At 41.0% G+C, this 19,234-nt stretch overlaps 1 protein-coding gene across 1 annotated transcript in view; it reads left to right on the top strand.

The window, feature by feature from the left end:
* ARMC2 (armadillo repeat containing 2) overlaps nucleotides 1-19,234 on the top strand; it is a 104,602-nt gene that overhangs the window by 50,428 nt on the left and 34,940 nt on the right. The window contains exons 9-10 of the mRNA XM_028104190.2: nucleotides 3,435-3,537; nucleotides 5,272-5,495. Of these exons, the coding sequence (XP_027959991.2) occupies nucleotides 3,435-3,537; nucleotides 5,272-5,495 (327 nt within the window). The remainder of the gene's footprint in view (nucleotides 1-3,434; nucleotides 3,538-5,271; nucleotides 5,496-19,234) is intronic.

Here is a 19,234-nt window from a genome sequence, read left to right as displayed (position 1 = left end):
TTGTTTTCGCATAAGGCCTTGCTGAATGGAATTCTATATGTTTTAAAAAGACCACGTCAGGGCGCCTGGGTGGCTCAGTCGCTAAACGTCTGCCTTCAGATGGGGTCATGATCTCAGGGTCCTGGGATGGAGCCCCACATCGGGCTCCCTGCTCGGCGGGAAGCCTGCTTCTCCCTCTCCCACTCCTCCTGCTTGTGTTCTTGCTCTCACTATCTCTCTCTCTCTGTCAAATAAATAAATAAAATCTTTAAAAAAAAATAAAAAGACCACATCATAAAAAGTAAAAAAAAAAAAAAAAAATCGGCAAACAAACAAAAAAGATATATGGAACTAAGATGTTTTTAATATCTTCTCTAGTTTCTGCCAATATTTTACCTACCAGTTTAGTATTAAAATTCAGACATTTAAAATTATTTATAGTTAGGGGCGCCTGGGTGGCTCAGTCAGTTGAACGTCTGCCTTCGGCTCAGGTCACAATCCCAGGGTCTTGGGATCAAGCCCTGCGTCGGGCTCCCTGCTCAATGGGGAGCCTGCTTCTCCCTCTCCCTCTGTAGCTTCCTGTGCTTGTGCTCGCTCTCTGACAGATAAATAAATAAAATCTTTAAAAAAATTATTTATGGTTAAAAACATTCAGTGAGCCTAATGTCAGTTCTTCTGATTTCTTGCATGTTTTTGGTTAAGTAAGTTGGGGGTTTTGCCAGACAGCCGTTTAATTTTAACCTTTGTGTCAAAGGATCTTACAAAAATGTTTCAGTCTATATTAAGAATTTTTTGAGTGCACACATATATGCAATGAATGCAACTATATTCAGGAGGGGAAATCTAGTGCCCTATACAGGGGTAAAAAAAACAGAAAAGAAACCCCACCGGCCTGTCAACAGTGATTATATATAGTGGTGGTAGTAGTATAAGTGTTTTTAAACTTCTCCTTAATTTTCCAAATTTGCTTCAAAGAGAAAAGACTGCTATTTTTAATGTAAGAAGTAAACTACCCCTCTACAAGAACTTAGTCTGTGCCAGGGACTCTTGATGTTGGTAATACAAGTGACTACAACCCCCTGCCTTCCCGGCTGGTGCTGTAGCAGAAGAGGCTGTGAGCACGCAGAGAACCTGGGGGACTGGGGTGTTGGAGGGGGTGCTGCTGAGAGCAGAATATGAAGCACAGTGCAGGAGACGGTCAGGGTGGGGGGAAGAGCTCTTTTATGTAAGGTTGTCTATGTTCCTTGCATATGATTTAATATTTTATTATATTTTCATGTCCCAGAGTCATACTTTTTACAGTTACTGAAAGAGAAGGTATAGGAATGTGCTTTGAATGTAAACTGACCTCATAGCAGGCTTGGAAATTGTCGGGTTTTTGTTTGTTTGATCTTTAATGAGAACCCGGACATGAGTTGTTGTCATTTTCCCTTTGTCGCTTTTCACTAAAAATAGAAGACTTGGGTGGGGGGTGAGGTTAGTTGTAGTCATTCATTTATTCAGCACATTTTATTAAGTACATAACCCATGCTACTGTCTCACACACACACACACACACACACACACACACACACACACACACACAGGCTCACAGTGTAGCGGAAGATAGTTAACTGATTAAAATATATTCCCGAGTATTAAGGGCAACATTGATTTCCATTGATATAGATTTTATTTCTATTCTCTTTAGTCAGCTTATCTTCTGGGTTTTTAAATAATTTTTTGAAACCCCTAAGCATTACATTTTTTTTCTAATTTCCATTTCCTTTTTTCCTCCTGAGAACAGAAGGAATGACCATCCTGCCTCATGTAACAGTTTCCGATGCTTCCACAACAGAGCTTCTCAGACTTGCACAAGTACTGGATCTTTGGGGAGTTTGTTAAAATACAGATTCTGATCCAGCAGAGCTGGCCTGGGCCTGAGAGTCTGCATTTCTAATACTTACAGAGACTCCCAAGGTGCAAAATGGAAAGAACTCCTAGTTTGCAAGGTTGCTCTGGGATAACCTGTCCAGGGCCCAGAGCAGGAAGGCAGATGGAAACTGCTCTGTGGATAACGCTTCCCTCCCTCTGCCCTTTGGGCGCCGGGCTGACCATGTTCATCCTTGTGTCTCCTGCAGTGAACAGCACTGTGCCTGGTACACAGCAGGAGCTCATTAATATTTGTGGATCAAACACAGAATGAATCTTTAAAAACATGTCTGACAAATTCCATTATCTTTTTTTTTTAACTAACTGGAAAGTCATTAATAAACAATATCAAAGATAATTTTAAAGATGCTTTTTAATGATAAAATAATGACCCATATGCTCATCCTTTTCACACAGATATATTTATTTGTTCAGATAACTTCATTCTTGCAATGACGGCATATAATATTCCCATCTTACAGTATAGGTTATAAATGTCTTTTTTTTTAAGATTTTATTTATTTATTTGACAGAAACACAGCGAGAGAGGGAACACAAGCAGGGGGAGTGGGAGAGGGAGAAGCAGGCTTCCCCCTGAGCAGGGAGCCTGATGTGGGGCTTGATCCCAGGACTCTGGGATCATGACCCGAGCTGAAGGCGAATGCTTAACTACTGAGCCACCCAGGCGCCACATAAACATCTTTTTTTTAAACATGGTTTCACAGTTACACTTTCTATGACTGCTTGATATGAATGGTATTGTTCCACAGTTTATTAAATTATTCTCTAATATCGGACACTTAGGATATTTTTAATTTTTAATTTTTACCACTTTAGATAAATATACAGTGAATTGAGTCTATTTGATGTAGTTAGTCCCCCTCTACTGTGCTTTTTTATAAAAAGTATACTTCCTTATTGCCCCTATGTTTAATTTACTAGAATATTTTTGTAGGATTTAGAAGGTAATTTTAAATTTTGAACATTATTTGCTATTATCTCAAAGCATTTCAGATATAGCCTGAAAAATAAATATATATGTATTATCTAATCAAAAAATTACTGCTTTTTTGTTTTTTTATAATAAAAAGAATCATACCTTCCCCCTTTCTTTTCTTTCCTTCACCCCTTCTAGTTATTCTTTTCTAAGTTAGTCTAATCGGAAATTTTGGTATCCGTCTTCCTGTACTCTTGTGTGTTAAAGCAATTACTCCATTTAATTAAACTTATCAACATCCTCCCCCCTTTTATCCTCATATACTCTTTAAAAAGTAACTAATAATCTCATGTATAAGGATGAGACTTTATGAAGTAAGAACTAAATGCTTATCAGTAAAGTGTGCGTACCCTAAGGACCATTTATACTGTATTTACTGTGAGTTAATGAAATACTATAGTTGGCAAATATGGAGCCTAAGCTTAGACTTGTTCTTTATGTTTTAAAAAATATCCTTGCAGCACTTTAAAAATAGATGTTTGTGTTAAAAAATGATAGTGCGTCTTTATTTCCCTCTGCAATAAAAATGTGTTTTCTTTCTCTGCAGCTTAAAGTGAGTAGAAAGAATCTTCTTAATGTCTGCAAACTTATATTTAAAATTAGCAGGAGTGAGAAGAATGACTCTCTGATTGAAAATGACAGCATTCTAGGTGAGTATCATTCAGTGCTACCACTGAGTAAATGTTGCCCTTGAGTACAAGTGAGAAGTTTGGGGAGCAAAGTTATCATTAATGGTAGCTAGAATATTTTATTTTCTCATAATATCCAGAAGTTACATGATGCCTAGTTTTTGTCTGTCCTTCTCTGTGTTTTCCACATTCTGTTTAATGTATCCTTTGGAGCCGAGAAGGATAGTTGGCTGTTTGTTTTAAATCACAGATCTGTACCTCCGAAGCAAATAATACATTATATGTTGAAGAAGAAGAAGAAGAAGAAGAAGAAGAAGGAGGAGGAGGAGGGGGAGGGGGAGGGGGAGGGGGAGGGGGAGGAGGAGGAGGAGAGGAGAGGAAAGAAGAAGAAGAAGGAAGAAGAAGAAGAAGAAGAAGATGATGATGATAGCAGGAGGGGAAGAATGAAGCGGGGGAAATCGGAGGGGGAGATGAACCATGAGAGACTGTAGTAACATTATGTGACTTTATCAAGTGTTCCCTACTTAAAAATCCATTTCCTGGTCTCAGATTGATTATCAGACAAAATACATTTAATGGTATTTGAAATAACTGGAATTTTGGGGCTTTTGATGGAGTAGGAATGACTCAAACTTGGAAGACAAACTGGAAGACAGCTGTTATAGACATTTGACATCAAAGTGTCTCAGATGTGTTTCAGATATGTTGGTAGAGAAATTTGATTACACTCTACCTTCCTAGCTAATACTGTTTAAGTCTTGATACACCCTTAAATAATTAAGATGCTTAAATAGTTACCTCAATAGAAATTTTTTATGAATTCACATTGCTGATCTAAGGCAAGGCAGCAACATGGAAAATGTCCTGAGTTCTCTTTTTGCGACCTACGATAAATGATCTCTTTTTTGACAAAGAAAGGGACAAAGAAAGATTCTGACAAATGATCACACTGACATTAATAAAATTAAATGTGAAAGAGGCATGATTAACCTTATCAGAATTGCCTGGGTTACCCCTAAAATGAAGTAGTTGTATGCTATTCAGATGGATGTTCTTAAGTTGTCTCAGGAAACAGTGGATGTTATCTTCAAAGTATCCCTTTCTGTGGTGATTGAGATTTCTTAAAAGACCCTGTCTTGATTGATTTCCCATTCATACAGCAACCAGTATATCCTCAAAAGTTTGTTGAAATTTAACTCTTAAATTGTCTCAACTATCAATTGTCCTCTAATAACTCAACATTTTTGTAACTAAAAATAAAGGTTGGTAAATATTAGTAAGAGACAAGAAGTGGCATTTAATTAAAAGAATGTGTTCTTATTTATATATTAATAATCCCATCCTTTCGTTTTTTTTTAAGATTTTATTTATTTATTTGACAGAGAGAGAGACAGCGAGAGAGAGGGAACACAAGCAAGGGGAGTAGGAGAGGGAGAAGCAGGCTTCCCACCGAGCAGGGAGCCCGATGTGGGGCTCGATCCCAGGGCCCCGGGATCATGACCTGAGCCCAAGGCAGACGCTTAACAACTGAGCCACCCACGCGCCCCAATAATCCCATCCTTTCACTGTCATTATTATTAGAGATTTGTCTTAGCTACAAATAAGCTTATCTCTTTTTACCACATGAGTAACACTTAACAAGCATTTGAAGGTAGTACTAACGTTTTACAAATTGTATTTGATGTTCACATACAAGTGCTTTAAAATGTCTCTCTCGAGTTCTTACACATTTGTAATAATTCATCTTTTTGACAGAATCATTATTGGAGGTCCTGAGAAGTGAAGATCTGCAAACTAACACTGACGCTTTTTTATACTGTATGGGGGCTATCAAATTCATTTCTGGAAATCCACGATTTCTCAATGAAATGATCAGCAAAGATGCTGTGGAGATATTGATGAATTTGATAAAGCAAATAAATGAGAACACCAAGAAATGTGGTACCTGTTTGCCTAACTCAGGCCACTTACTAGTCCAAGTAAGTATTTTACTTGAACAAGTTATATGTGTAAAAATAGTTTTCATGTTCCCTAGTATCAGTTACCTGCCAGGTGGGTGTAACAGGTAACAGGTGGGCTGTCACCAACAACCAGGTAGGCGTACCTGGCATTAGGGATCAAGAGAAGAAGCCACTGCCCCCCCGACACCCCATGTGTGCCCATTTCGCCTGGAAAGGCTATTCCATGGCTATTCAAAGAGCATCTCTCTACACAGCTTCAGTGTCCATTTCTGCTATCCACAGGGAAGGCAGGCCTAGGAGAATAAAAAGGTAGCCTCACTCTGCAAAACAATTGCAGGCTGTCATCAGAATTTTAACAGGCAGAGTTTTAATCTTCAGAGTTTCAAAGACTGGATATTGTTCATGAGGATGGGTAACTAATGTCATGAATCTTGTATCTGCCATAAAAAGCAAAAGTTAATGATATTGAGTGGACAGTCGTTGGGGGGTGTGCATTCCTGAGGCTACAGGAATGAAGGTAGCAAAACTAGATACGTTTAATATGACCAGGGGCAAGATGAAAAAAAATTTGTTATGTGTTACTTTTATTACTTCTTTTGTTTTTTTTTTTTTAAAGATTTTATTTATTTATTTGAGAGAGAGAGAATGAGAGATAGACAGCACGAGAGGGAAGAGGGTCAGAGGGAGGAGCAGACTCCCTGCCGAGCAGGGAGCCCGATGTGGGACTCGATCCCAGGACTCCGGGATCATGACCTGAGCCGAAGGCAGTCGCTTAACCAACCGAGCCACCCAGGCGCCCTTATTACTTCTTTTGTGGCAGATTAAATTTCATAGTTAAATTATTTTCACTGGAGCTGCTTCAGCTCTCATATTCATTTTTAGATGAGATTCTACTTTTTAATAGCATTTGTATATCAGATAATAGCATCTTTGATGTAATAATTCATGAGATTTAAAATGTGCTTGTCAATTAATGAGGATTGATTGAGCACTCAGAGTGCTTGGAGCCTTTGGGAAATTGTGTTAAAAATTAAATTTAAGCCCTGCCTTAAAGATGCTTAAAGTGTTTATGATGATCATTAATTTTGGACTTTGCGGTCTGTCTCCGTTTTGAAAAAAGATTGTGAAAACCCCTTTTAGTCGTGAATGATTCAAAATTCTATTAGATGTGCCATCTTTTGTCTAGGAAGACTTAGAAACCTTATTTTCATGCTGCCCGTGTTAGTGAGTAATTCAAAATTTTTCCTCAATGAAAATCATTATTTTGGTTATGTATTTCCTTAGTAAAATGCAAAAAAGTATAAGGAAGAATGTAAAATCCCCTGAAATATTTTTACCCTGAGATAGCACACCTCCAACATTTTAGTAACCATTCTTCCATTGCATTTTCATGCAAATATATACTTACATATGCATAATTTTATATAATTCTTGATTTTTATCATGGACTGTCTTATTTTTAATAGTTGTTTTTGCTTATTTTCCATTACTCTCTTCCTTCCTCATTTCTCCTGTTCCAACCAGTTAGCCAACATTGTTCACACTGATGTGCTCAGCACCTTTTACAATCATAGGTTTTCAAAAATAGGTTATTCCATGCACTTCTGTGTTCTCATGTAACAATACATAGTAAGAACCCCTTGTAGATTTATTTTACATTTTTTAATGACTGTGTAATATTCTGTGATAAGGATATACCTCAAATACTGAACTGTTCTCCCATTGGGGTGTTCACTCTTTTTAATTTTTATGCAACAGCTTCTAAAATTGTTGTCTGATTAAAAAAGCTCTTTCCAGGGACACCTGGGTGGCTCAGTTGGTTAAGTGGCTGCCTTCAGCTCAGATCCATGGTCCCAGGGTCCTGGGATTGAGTCCTACATCAGGCTCCTGGCTCAGTGGGGAGCCTGTTTCTCCCTCTGCCTTGCTGCACCCCTGCCTGTACTCTCTCTCTGACAAATAAATAAAATCTTTAAAAAAAAAAGCTCTTTCTAACCCACTTATATACATATAATACATATATAAATATATATGTAAATATATATAATATATTATAATCTATAATAAAATACACATATAAATAAAATATATACAAATTTATTTATATATGTATTTTTTTATTTTTATACTTATTTATATATTTATAATAAAATATATACAAATAAGGTCAGTTGGTATAAAGGAACATTGAGTATTATTGTGACCTAAAATATATCCAGTCCAGAGCTAGGACCTCTGGTATAGCAGTAAGTACAGTCATACTCCCAATGTTCCTCTCTTCCTTCCCTTTTCCCTCCACTCAACATCCTTAGGTGCAAACTGACTCACTGGATTAGATGCCCTTTTCCTTTCCCAAAATCCATGCATAGGTGGTGTGACAAGGGACACTGCAGAAACTTCTTCCTCACTGCCCGCCACCACTCACCAGACACTGTCATGGTCTCCAGGCCTCCTCTGAGGCTGCCGAGGATCTGGCTTGGGCAGGCCTTACGTGCCTGAGGTTTCTCCCTGGAGCACAGTTCAGCAGGAGGAAGGGCCACCTCCTAAGAATGTGCTCCTACTGTGGTCACCAAGCCCCATTTGCATCAGCTATACAGTGTCACTCTGTGTGTGTGTGTTTACAGACCTGGTCGGGGGAGGAGATATCATCTGAGGCTATTTCATCTGCAGGGACCCTGAACTGGATATTCCCTCATATTTCGTTAAATTGAAGAAAAGCTGTTTTATATCACATGATTGATAAAATGTAAGCCACATGGCTACACAAGAAGAGCAGATGAAAATCTACTCCTGTGAATGTGTAACACTGACTGGCTCTTCACTAGCCAGCTCGTGTGCACATGTAACCAAACAGATCTGGCCATGTGCAGAATTGTTTGTTCACACTAGTTTGCAGAACTCGGTAACTCTAGCTCATGAGACATTTTTTTAAAGCAACTTCGTTCAGTAGAAAAAAAATCAGTAAATTACTGTGGCTATGAGCCGGAGAACACATGGCAAGGCTAAAGAGACAAAGGCAGGCAACGTTGGACAGTTGTGAGTTCCTCTCTTTCATGACTTTCAACCGGGAGAACCTCAGTAACTTTAGCACACCATCTGGGGACCTCCTATTACAAAACTGTACATTCCAGCATCTGGCACAAATGCTAGAGTCATTGTGTTTCCCTAAAGCTGCCCTTTTGGACATCCTAAAGCTGGAGCCTGAAAGTTGTATAGGATTCGGGAAACTGGCACTAAGGGAAAAGGATAAGGTGTGCCTGGGGCATGCTGAGGAGGTAGGTTGATCCAGAGCAGGGGCGTTCCATGAGAGTCTGAGATTCATAGGCCACAGCCCTGAGTCTCAGACACCAGGCTGTGCAGTGTGGACTCGGCGGAGCCGTTGCAGGTGGGCGTGGGTGGGGGGGCGGGGAGGTGAGATCAGAGTGGCAGAAGGATGAATGTGCATGAGATAGGAAATTGATCAAGACCACAAAGCTGAAAAGTGATGGGAGGAGAATGTATCAGGGGTACGAACAGATTGGAGGGCTGAGATCTCACACACAGTAGCCCCGGTTAAGAGGTGTTACCAACAGTTCTTAGATTTGAGGCAGATTATAATAGAGCTAAAGGAATGAGATCCAGAAATGGGTGTGGAAAAAAGCTCCTCCACAGCATCCGGGCTAACGTGGCTTACAGGAAAAAATACTGATATGTTGAGATTTTTGAAGGTTTTCTTTATGTTGTTGTAACACATATACATATACTACATATATGTGTATATTTATCACTGTGTGGCCGAAATCAAGAGACATTGATTTCACAGGTGTTGGGGGAGGGGCTGCTCTATGCCAGGCATGTTCTGGGTGGTGAGGAAGATAGTGGAGGATGGGACAGCTGCCAGTAGGGGCCTACATTTTGGAGATCCCCGTGTCCAGATAATAGTATTCTGATGCCTTGTTCTTCTACAAAATCATAGCATTTCCACACATGCAATGCTGCCTTCAGTTCTGCCAATCAGATGCTTAATAGCATTTTAAGAGGATGAGTGTTGCTGCTCGGAAGGTCTGAAAGCCACTACCTGTGCACCAAGTGGAAGTATTAATACTCCCAGTCTGGAGATACGACTTTGTAAAATTGCAAGAGTAAGAAAAGTTAAATGGTGCACGTTTACTGAATTCCAGAATACTAGAATTTCAGGAGAGTTCCCCAAAACCTGGAAAAAGAGAAAGGTCAGGTAAAAGGCAAGGGCCCCTCCATGTCAGTAGTGGATTGCATCACCCAAGGAGGTGACAGACAGAAGTAGGGATTTGTCAGTGTCAATCTGGAATGGATTATCAGGAGGTGTTAGGGTTCATTTCTGACTCCTAAGGCTAACATTTGGGAAGGCATAACACAGGAAAACTGCTGGAGGCCCCTCCATCAGAAAGTCTGCTGTTCTCCTTCATGCCCCCTTCCTGGGGAATGGAAGTCATCATCACAACCAAGCCCTGATTCCCCTGGTGTTTTGTCGGTCCTCTTGTGTTTCAAGAACACCAGGCAGAAAGCTGCTTTACTGTCATTGAAGAAAATCTCAAGGTATCACATTTGTAGTTAGGTAATTTATAGGTAGGTATATAATGTAACTGTTAAAACCCAGATTGTCTTTTTTTTCTAAGATTTTATTTATTTATTAATGAGAGACAGAGAGAGAGAGAGAGAGAGAGGCAGAGGGAGAAGCAGGCTCCCAAGGTGCAGGGAGCCCGATGCGGGACTCGATCCCAGGACCCTGGGATCATGACCTGAGCTGAAGGCAGACACTTAACCATCTGAGCCACCCAGGCGCCCAAAACCCAGATTGTCTTGAACTAACATTCCTAATTTTTATTCCTTTGTATTTCCAACCTTTCTTCTTTACAGCCTGACTCATTTGATTTTGAGTTAAATCCATAGAGAAGTATATTCTTTCCCTGCTTCAGGTATGTTTTTGAAGTTAAGATTGTCTTGCAGCACCCGGATACCATGGTTTGCTTCCATCACCGCTGCTCATGCTCGTCTCACTTCTTGAGGTCTGCAAGTGTCACCCCAGAGGGTCCTTCAAATCCTAATCTTTCCCCCTCCTTTGCTCAGTACATCTCCCCTGTTATCTTTCTGGTCCTAAGAGGAAATTTCTTGGTAATGTCAGTCCCCCTGGCCCTTGTCACTCCCTGCTCTGTTCCTTCACCTTGGCTTGAGTTTGGGGAAAAGGAAAGTGAAATAAACAAAGAGAGATGACTCAGGCATTATGAGCCTGGATGGTTCAGAAAATGCTACTATTACCATGAGAAATTAGAGAGTTATACAAGGAACCGATTTGGTGAGAGAAGGAAATTATGTAACTAGTCTTCATTGAAAACTTTAAGTTGCCAGCAGAATAGCCCAGTGGGGCTGTCTGGTGAGCAACTGGAGGTACGAACTAGCGCTTAGCAGAGAAAGTAAAGCTAAGCAAACGGATTTAGGGTCATCTGCATGGAGGTGATAGTTGAAGTCAAGAAAGACAATGAAGTTACTCAAGGGGAGAGTATAGAAAGATTATAGAGGAGGGCTAGAACAGATTCTTTAAAACGGCCAAATTTGTGCAATGGGAAAAAAAAGTAGTCAGAAAACTAAGAAAGGACAATGTACAGGAGGGTAGAGATCTTAAAAGCATGAATTGGGTTGGTCAGCCTTGGCCAACAGCACCCGTGCGAAGAGGACTTCCCTCCTTTGTATGGAGAAGTTTGAGTAGGCAGGCGGGATGCAGTCATGCTGCTAGTGGTCCATGCTCTCTTTGACGCTTGGATGAGTTTTTTATCTCTGTATTTTTAAATTAAAAGGTGTTTTGATATAGTTGATTTTTTAAAGTCATTTCTAAACCCTAGAGTAAACTCCTTGCTTTGACCGATTTGAGTTCACTGCTGTATTCTGTGTCCGGCTTCTCCTCTACCACATCTTCAAGAGCCTGATGGTCCATTTGGCTTTGTACCTGGTGCTGGGACAGGGCTCTCTAGTGAAGAGGCCAAAGGCCTGAGCTGGCCTTTTAGCTCTGACCTGAGCGTGCTTCTCAGTCTCTGAACCTTCCTTTCCTCATCTTTAAACAACCAGCTTAGGGGTGCCTGGGTGGCTCAGTCATTTGAGCAATTTGAGCATTGGTTGGTTTTGGCTTGGGTCGTGACCTCAAGGTCATGAGATCAAACCCCGGGCTGGGTTCTGCACTCAGTTTGGAGTCTGCTTGAGATTCTCTCCCTCTCCCTGTGCTCCTCCCCAGGCTCATGCACACATACTCTTTCTCTCTCAAATAAATAAATAAATAAATAAATAAATAAATAAATAAATAAAATTTCTTAAAAAAATAAAGGACCATATTTTTTTTAAAGATTTTATTTTTTTATTTGACAGAGAGAGAGAGAGCACAAGCCTGGAGCAGGGGCAGAGGGAGAAGCAGGTTCCCTGCAGAGCAGGGAGCCCGATGCAGACTCGATCCCAGGGCCCTGGGATCATGACCTGAGCCAGAGGCAGATGCTTAACCAACTGAGCCACCCAGGCACCCAATAAAGGACCATCTTAACGGGTAGTTGGGAAAATTAAGTGAGCTGATCTGTGAAAGCACTATAGAATAGGACATGATACATAGCTGGTACATAGTTGGCACTCAGCAGAAATTTGTTAAACAAAGTAAGATCAGAATTACCAAAACCTGGAGCTTCAAAGAGCCATTTCTTCTGATGAGAAAAAAAAAATTAATCACAAGAAATTAAAATGACAGAGTTAGAGGTGGATTTCAAATGTTGGATCTTTTTCATTTTTCTGTCTTTGAGAGGCTATATGGAGAACCATGCTGAATAGAAACTAAAGTTGGAAGGGGGTGTTATATCAGCAGCATGGGACTCTGGGTACTTAATGGAGCCGAAGTCTCAGAGCTGACTCTTCCCTGCTTCAAGGATCTGGGGAATTTAAGAGATGCCTTTGACTGAAGTCTGGAGATTCAATGAAGCAGTGATTTACATTATGTTAGTAATTAACAACTGTATCAAGGTGGTTGGGGTCCTTTAAATCTTGCTTTAGTTGTATTTTATGGTTTTAAAATGTGGAGATTAACGCTTATTTAGGTAGTTAATTATTATGAGTATGCATACTTAAGTAGGAAAGTATGTTAACTCCCTTTCTCTGGCTTACACTTGCCTATGAGAAGCCTACCTCTCAGACCATAAAATCGGAACCAAGGCAATAACTTCCACCTGATGGAAACTTGCTCTGGTTATTGGGGGAGATAAACTGCATACCCATGAGAGCAAATATTCCCATGGTCATATTTCTTGAATTCTTTTTTTTAATATTTCTTAAATTCTTACAATTTTATTGGAGATCTGATGATTAAACAGAAAAAAATAGGGGCACTGGGTGGCTCAGTTGGTTAAGCATCTGCCTTCAGCTCAGGTCATCATCCCAGAGTCCCAGGATCAAGCCCTGCTAAGCAGGGAGCCTGCTTCTCCCTCTACCCCTCCCCCTGCTTGTACTCACTCTCTCTCTCTCTCAAATAAAAAATAAAATCTTAAAAAAATAAACAAAAAAAAATCTTTTTAAAGCATCTTTTTTGAAGGTTTTGTTTGAATAGGAAATGAGCAAATGAGGTCATTTATTTTCTTATTGTTTTAATTGCGTATAATTTTTAATACAGTGAAATGCTCAGATCTTACATGTTTGATGAGTTTTGACAAAAGCATACAGCCATGTAATCCACACCCCTATCAAGACGCAGAAGATTTCTATCACCTTAGAAATTTCCTTCCACCTCTTTCCAGTTAATTCCCACTCTCCTACCCCACAAAGGGAACCATTTTTTTCTGATCCCTTTCACCACAGATAAGCCCTGCCTGTTCTAGAATTTAATATAAATGGTACATAACAGTGTGTGCTTTTTTGTGTCTTTTTTTTTAACCTTTATTCTGAATTAAATATAGGCTCACAAGATGTTGCAAAAATAGTACAGAGAGGTCCCGTGTCACCATCATCCAGCTTCTCCCAATGGTGACATCTTACATAACTACAGTACATTATTAAAATCAGCAACTAGAGTACTATTTCTGGCTCATTTTCTTATAGTATATTGTTTTTGAGATGGGATGCAACTTTTTTTGTCACAATCTTTGGTATTGGTTATTAGGCTTGCTAATTTTGTAATGATGTATTTGTACGTGGGAAGGGGACCGCTATTTATTACTTAGGAGGCTTCTTTTCTATAAGGAATAGCAGTATTATAGCTAATAACTCACTCACCCAATTGGCATGAGAGAGTGGGCAGTCAGAACTCTGGCCCTTCTTCTCCACTCCTCCTTTTCTAGGGAAAGACCTCTGAATAGGTAACTTATGTTCAACTCAGACTTTCCAGGGAAGGCATATCTAAAGATTTGGGGAGACTCAGAGACCCCAGACTTGTAATGTAATGCCTTGGGTTTTGAACCTGGAAATAAGAGAGAAACTAAGGCAGATGGGGAGGGGGAGAAGATTATCACCATGGTTGAAAGCTGTAATTTATAGCTGAGGTAGGCAGGCTGAACCTGCCTGAACCTCTGAATTAGACCTGCCTACCTCATCACAAGCTGCATCTGCCCCAGGAGGAGCAGGGGAGAGCACCTTGTTCTCCCCAGTCGGGAAGTGAGGGATGGAGTGCGGCCAGGAGTGTCATGCTGAAGAATATCTCTTCATAAGGTACATAGAGCGTGGGAAGTAAATATTCCTATGCCTATTGTTTCCAGGGAGAGATGTTTGCTTCTTAATTGCTGTCATATCTCCTCAGCCTCGTCTCTTCGTTGTAGACATATTAGTTGTGGCAATAAAGAAATATAACATGAAATCGGGGAAAATTGTTGTTATTACTTGGTAGTTCTTGGTATTACATTATCTTTCTCAGACTCGTTTTCCTCCTTTTACTGCATTGACATACTATGTAGTTTATATGACATTCAGAATTTCAAGCATGCTGATACATGGAATAACCACCACTAGCAGAATCAGCTACCTACTCATTTTACCAAGGTAACTGACATAGAAGCAGTAACCGGAGAGTAATGAACATAGGCAAGCGTTAAATAGAGTCTCAGAACAGGGCACTGGGTGTTCGAGAAGGACAGAATCATTTCCTGCTGAAGGAGGACACCCATGGTAGGAATGTGCCAAATGGGCTCCATAGCCAGGCACCAAGCAGTATCAAGGATTATGAATTAATATTACTTTCAAATGCATAGCTCTTAACTCCAATAAAATGCTTAGGAATGTGGGGGCCCTGGTGGTTTCATGGGTACAGTGACATCTTGTCATTGATGTCTCTTGTCTCAGCCAGAACTGCATGAACCATCTATGAGACAATCTGAAACTCCTCCAGTTACCACAGAGGCTCTGGTTTGGGCATATATGTGGTCGCAACCGGGCACAGATCCAGAAAATGAATGTGCTTTTATTAATAGAGGGAGATGATTTTGCTGAGGTTGGAAAATGGTGTGGCTTTGGTTCTTAAATCATTTGACACTGTTTGCGGTCTCTGGCGGCTGTGTTTATTCTTTCACATCATCAGCGGGAAGTGAACCATTTTGCAGTTGGCAGTTAAGTTGAGATAAAGCTCGAGGGATTTTGGTTATGGATATTCCAGATGATAGAGAAATAAAATGAATGCTTTTAGAGAAGTGCCAAGTGGAGTGGGAGAGACAACAGACAAGGAGCTGGAGCTTAGGATGCCCACCTACCTGGTGGCTGGTGGACTTTCTGAGACTCGGTTTCCTCATCTGAAAAGTGGGGCTTGTAATACCCTTCCTGTCTGCCTCATGGGGCTGGTTTAGGGAGCAAATGAGATCAAGTTTACAGGGTAGATTTATAAACCATGAAGCTGCTCAAATTCTTTCCATAATCACATTCAATGTATAAAAATAAGTAAAACTGAATTCTTATGCTGATTTTGGTAGAGGAAACATAATAACTTTCAGACTATTGATGATGTGGTTTTTAATTGTGTTGTGTTCCAGAGGTTTCTTTGAAAGCTGGTGTTTTGAAATTGGGAAAATATTTCTTCAAGGAACAATATCATGATTGATGGTGAAGTTCCCAGGCTCGCCAAAAAAGACTGCTTAACTTCTGACGTACTGAAACAGGAGTTCTGTGGTGGGCTGTGAGCTCCAAGCCCTTGTGCTCTGTAGCAGAATGCCTTCTAGGGCAGAAGCTCATGGGTTCCCTGGGGACTGAGGATTCTGATGGAGGAATAGTGCAAAGGGAAGAGAGAGGGCCAACCACTCTGGAAATGAGCAGTGTGCGGAGGCTCAAGTCAACTAACCAGCCCTCCCCACCTTGCGCCCACCCCACTGCTCACACACCCCATTGCAGTAAAGCCTGCAGGAATGGGGCCCCAGCTGCTGGGCCTGTATTGTCATTCTTAAATCCTGTGATATCAATCAGGAGGGCCTCATATTTTAAGACAACGATTTCTTGCATTTGCTAAGGTTTTTCAATTAATAGTTGAAAACATAATTGGAAATTGATAACTACGTGCCTATAATCAATTTGAAAAAAAAGATATTTTGAATTCTAATTTTCCTATACTAAAATGTTGTTTATAAATTATAAAAGCCTTTATGAATTATCTAATCACTTCTCAATATAATTTTTCCCTTTAAAACGCATCTCCAAGTGTTGACGACACAGTGAGAACTTTCAACGCTAGAGAAGACAGTTTTGCCAAACTCATCAGCAATTTTGCTTGGAGATTCTGGTTGAGGGTGGGGGCCAATACCTCTTATGATCAAGGAATTTGGGAACACAGAGAGAGGAATTGCCTCAGAAAAGAAATGAGCACCAAAAAGTTGTAGAGTGTAGCTCAGTCCATTTTCAGGAGCAGATTAGTAACCAGAATCACACCAGAATGTTTCTTTCTTGGCTTATACTGAAAATGTAGGGTGATGTGACACCTCAGACATCATCTAACACCGGCTAAGAAGCAGGGATACCTAAATTCTTATCAGTCATCTTTGTAGATGATCAATTCCATATTCTTCTCCTTTCTCTTTTTCCCCCTGCTTGCCTCGCTGCCCCATGCAGTTGTGCGTTAGGAGATGGGAAGAAAAATAATCGAAACATATTTTTCTGTTTGCTCTTGGTGAGATGACACATGAGAACTGCTCCAGTGAGCCCTTTGGAAGCTCAACAGGCATCGATGTAATCATCTAACTTGCACTTCTTTTTCTGTCCTAAATGATTTGAGATGACTTAAAAGATTATAGACAGTAAAACAGAAAAGTACATAACTAGGCAGAGCTAGGAACAATATAAATTAGAATGGAAAGTTAAGAGCTGGGTACACTTCTGTAAGCTTAAAGCTTGGACTTTGGTGAACTCCTGCTTTGGGGGCAGGCCCAGTGGGTGGGCTTTCCTGGGGGGAGGGCAGGAAAACTCATTAGTGATTTCCGCAAATATATCTCTGTTAAAAGGGGGAGCAAGGTTGAAAGTTAAGTGGGTTGACTAGAAATTCGCCTTTACTGTTAGCGCAAGATTTAACTAGACTCTCCTTCTCCGCCCCCCCCCCCGCCCCCCCGCCCCAATCTTTACACATTTTTTCCCAGAAACAGCCCCTTGTCTGTGCTTGGCAGTCAGCCCCACCCCCACCCCCGCAGTGAGATTCCTGGCTCTCAGCCAGCCTCTCAAAATGGGGGGCCTGCACTGCTGCCTTTGCCTGGTGACCTCCTCCTGATCCTCAGCCCTCAGGGCTTTAGGCTGGGGTTTACCACCAGGCCTCTGCTAATCCCCTGTGCTTTCTTGCCAGAAGCTTCTTAAAGGAGAAATCCTCCTTTTCTGCTCCCTTGTCCCTTCATCTCCTTCTCCTCCTTTTTTTCTTCTTTGTTTTTATTTTTTTTTTAAAGATTTTATTTATTTATTTGAGAGAGAGAACAGAAGCAGGGGAAGGGGAAGAGGGAGAGGGAGAAGCAGACTCCCTGCTGAGCAGGGAGCCCAGTGTGGGGTTTGATCCCAGGACCCTAGGATCATGTCCTGGGCTGAAGGCAGACGCTCAACCGACTGAGCCACCCAGGCGCCCCTATTTTAACTTTTTCTAATGAGATGAGAAAAATGGTCAAGAGAGAGGAAAAAACTGAGGCTGAAACAAGAAAATAAAAGCTACTAAGAACACCACCATCACTTTTGCTGACAGTGTCCCTTGCCAGAGGTTGGATGAGGGGAGCAAGAGGGTGGCTATAGATTGTGGTACCCAATCCGTGAAGCCTTGGGGACTGCGGAAGGGGATGGGTTTCTGTGTGTGATGGTTAGAACGGGTATTCCACAGCCTCTGGCTGCCTGACTTCCGGTCAGGATTCACACAGGCATCTGGGCTCTGGATTCCAAGTGGGAACGCTTGTGAGGCATTCCTTGGATTGATGTAATCCAGCAGCGCTTGAGTGCCTGGGCTGTCTCTAGAGAAGGAGAACAGGTACAGCCAGGGTCAGATGATGAGAATTTTCCATTTTATCGTGGTGATGGCCTAGAGAGCCTAAAATGATGTATTAGCCTTCACAGAAGACCATTCCTTAGCTTAGGAGACTATGCTGTAGATCCACAGTGAAGGGGAATGCTCAAGTAGTTTGTTTCTCCCTCCAATGTTTTGGATGCTGAAGCTTTCAGGGAATAATTTACTGAATTGCTGTATAATTGAATTGACTTCAGAAGACTTGAACACATTTACTCGAAGCATTATTTTTATTTTCTCTGCTTTAAAGATCATCAGTTATATTTTTGTTGCTGTTGTGACAAAGGAAAACTAATCAAAGATACATATCTTAATAATTGTTAAAGTTTATTAACTATGGCTATAATGAAGCTTTATATTTACATAATGCTTTACAGCACACAGAGACATTGTTACATGTTTCCATTTGATACACACAACCACCCCAGGAGGTGAGCAGTGATGGTAACTGCTTTACACAGATGAGAAAGTCGGGAAGTCGAGCAATGAGTGGGTGCCTCAGTCACGTAACTAGAAAGAGATTTGGGACTTGAATCTTCATCATTTGACTCGAAGGCCAGTGATCTCTCTTCTGCATTTTGGGTGTGGAGCCCCACAACAAATGTGGAGATGGCAACCATGATGTTTGAGCTCCTGTTAGATGACAGGTGGCAATGCTCTTCACAATTCTCGTCTCATTGAATCCTCACAACTCCAAGGAGCTATCACCATCCCCACTTTACTGATGAGAAAAATGTTCCCTGGGAGGTTCACTTGCTAACCAAAGCTAGTGAGTGGTGGGGCTGGGGTTTGACCAGGTGTCCAACTCCTGAGCTGACTCTTCTTCATCAAGAGTCTGCCTTGTCCTGTTCCATGAGGAAAGATCACACTGCATATCGAAAGTATTAGAGAACTGCAGCATTAGCTGCACTAAACTTTATGTTTAGTAAATTAGATTTATGGAATTGTTCTCTTCTCCACTTTTCTTTTTTTTTTACAAATTTGTTTACTTATTTGAGAAAGAGAGAGAGAACAAGGGGATGGGCAGAGGTAAAGAATCTCCAGCAGACTTCCTGCTGAGCTGAGCGTGGAGCCCCACATGGGGCTCGATCTCATGACTCTGAGGTCATGACCTGAGCCAAAACCAAGAGGCAGCTGCTTAACCAACTGAGCCTCCCAAGTGCCCCTTTTTCTTCTCCACTTTTAGACAAAGAGAGCTTTCCTGAACATTTTTTACAAAATAAGACAAATTTGGGGGCACCCGGGTGGCTCAGCCAGTTAAGCATCTGCCTTCGGCTTGGGTCATGAT

The sequence above is a fragment of the Eumetopias jubatus genome, unplaced genomic scaffold, assembly GCF_037043125.1.
Source record: "Eumetopias jubatus isolate StellerSeaLion01/CBP00866 unplaced genomic scaffold, mEumJub1_p1.0 scaffold_6, whole genome shotgun sequence".
Classification (NCBI taxonomy): Eukaryota; Metazoa; Chordata; class Mammalia; order Carnivora; family Otariidae; genus Eumetopias; species Eumetopias jubatus.
Note: the sequence above shows the minus strand (reverse complement) of the source record. Positions and strands in the feature narration are given on the sequence as shown.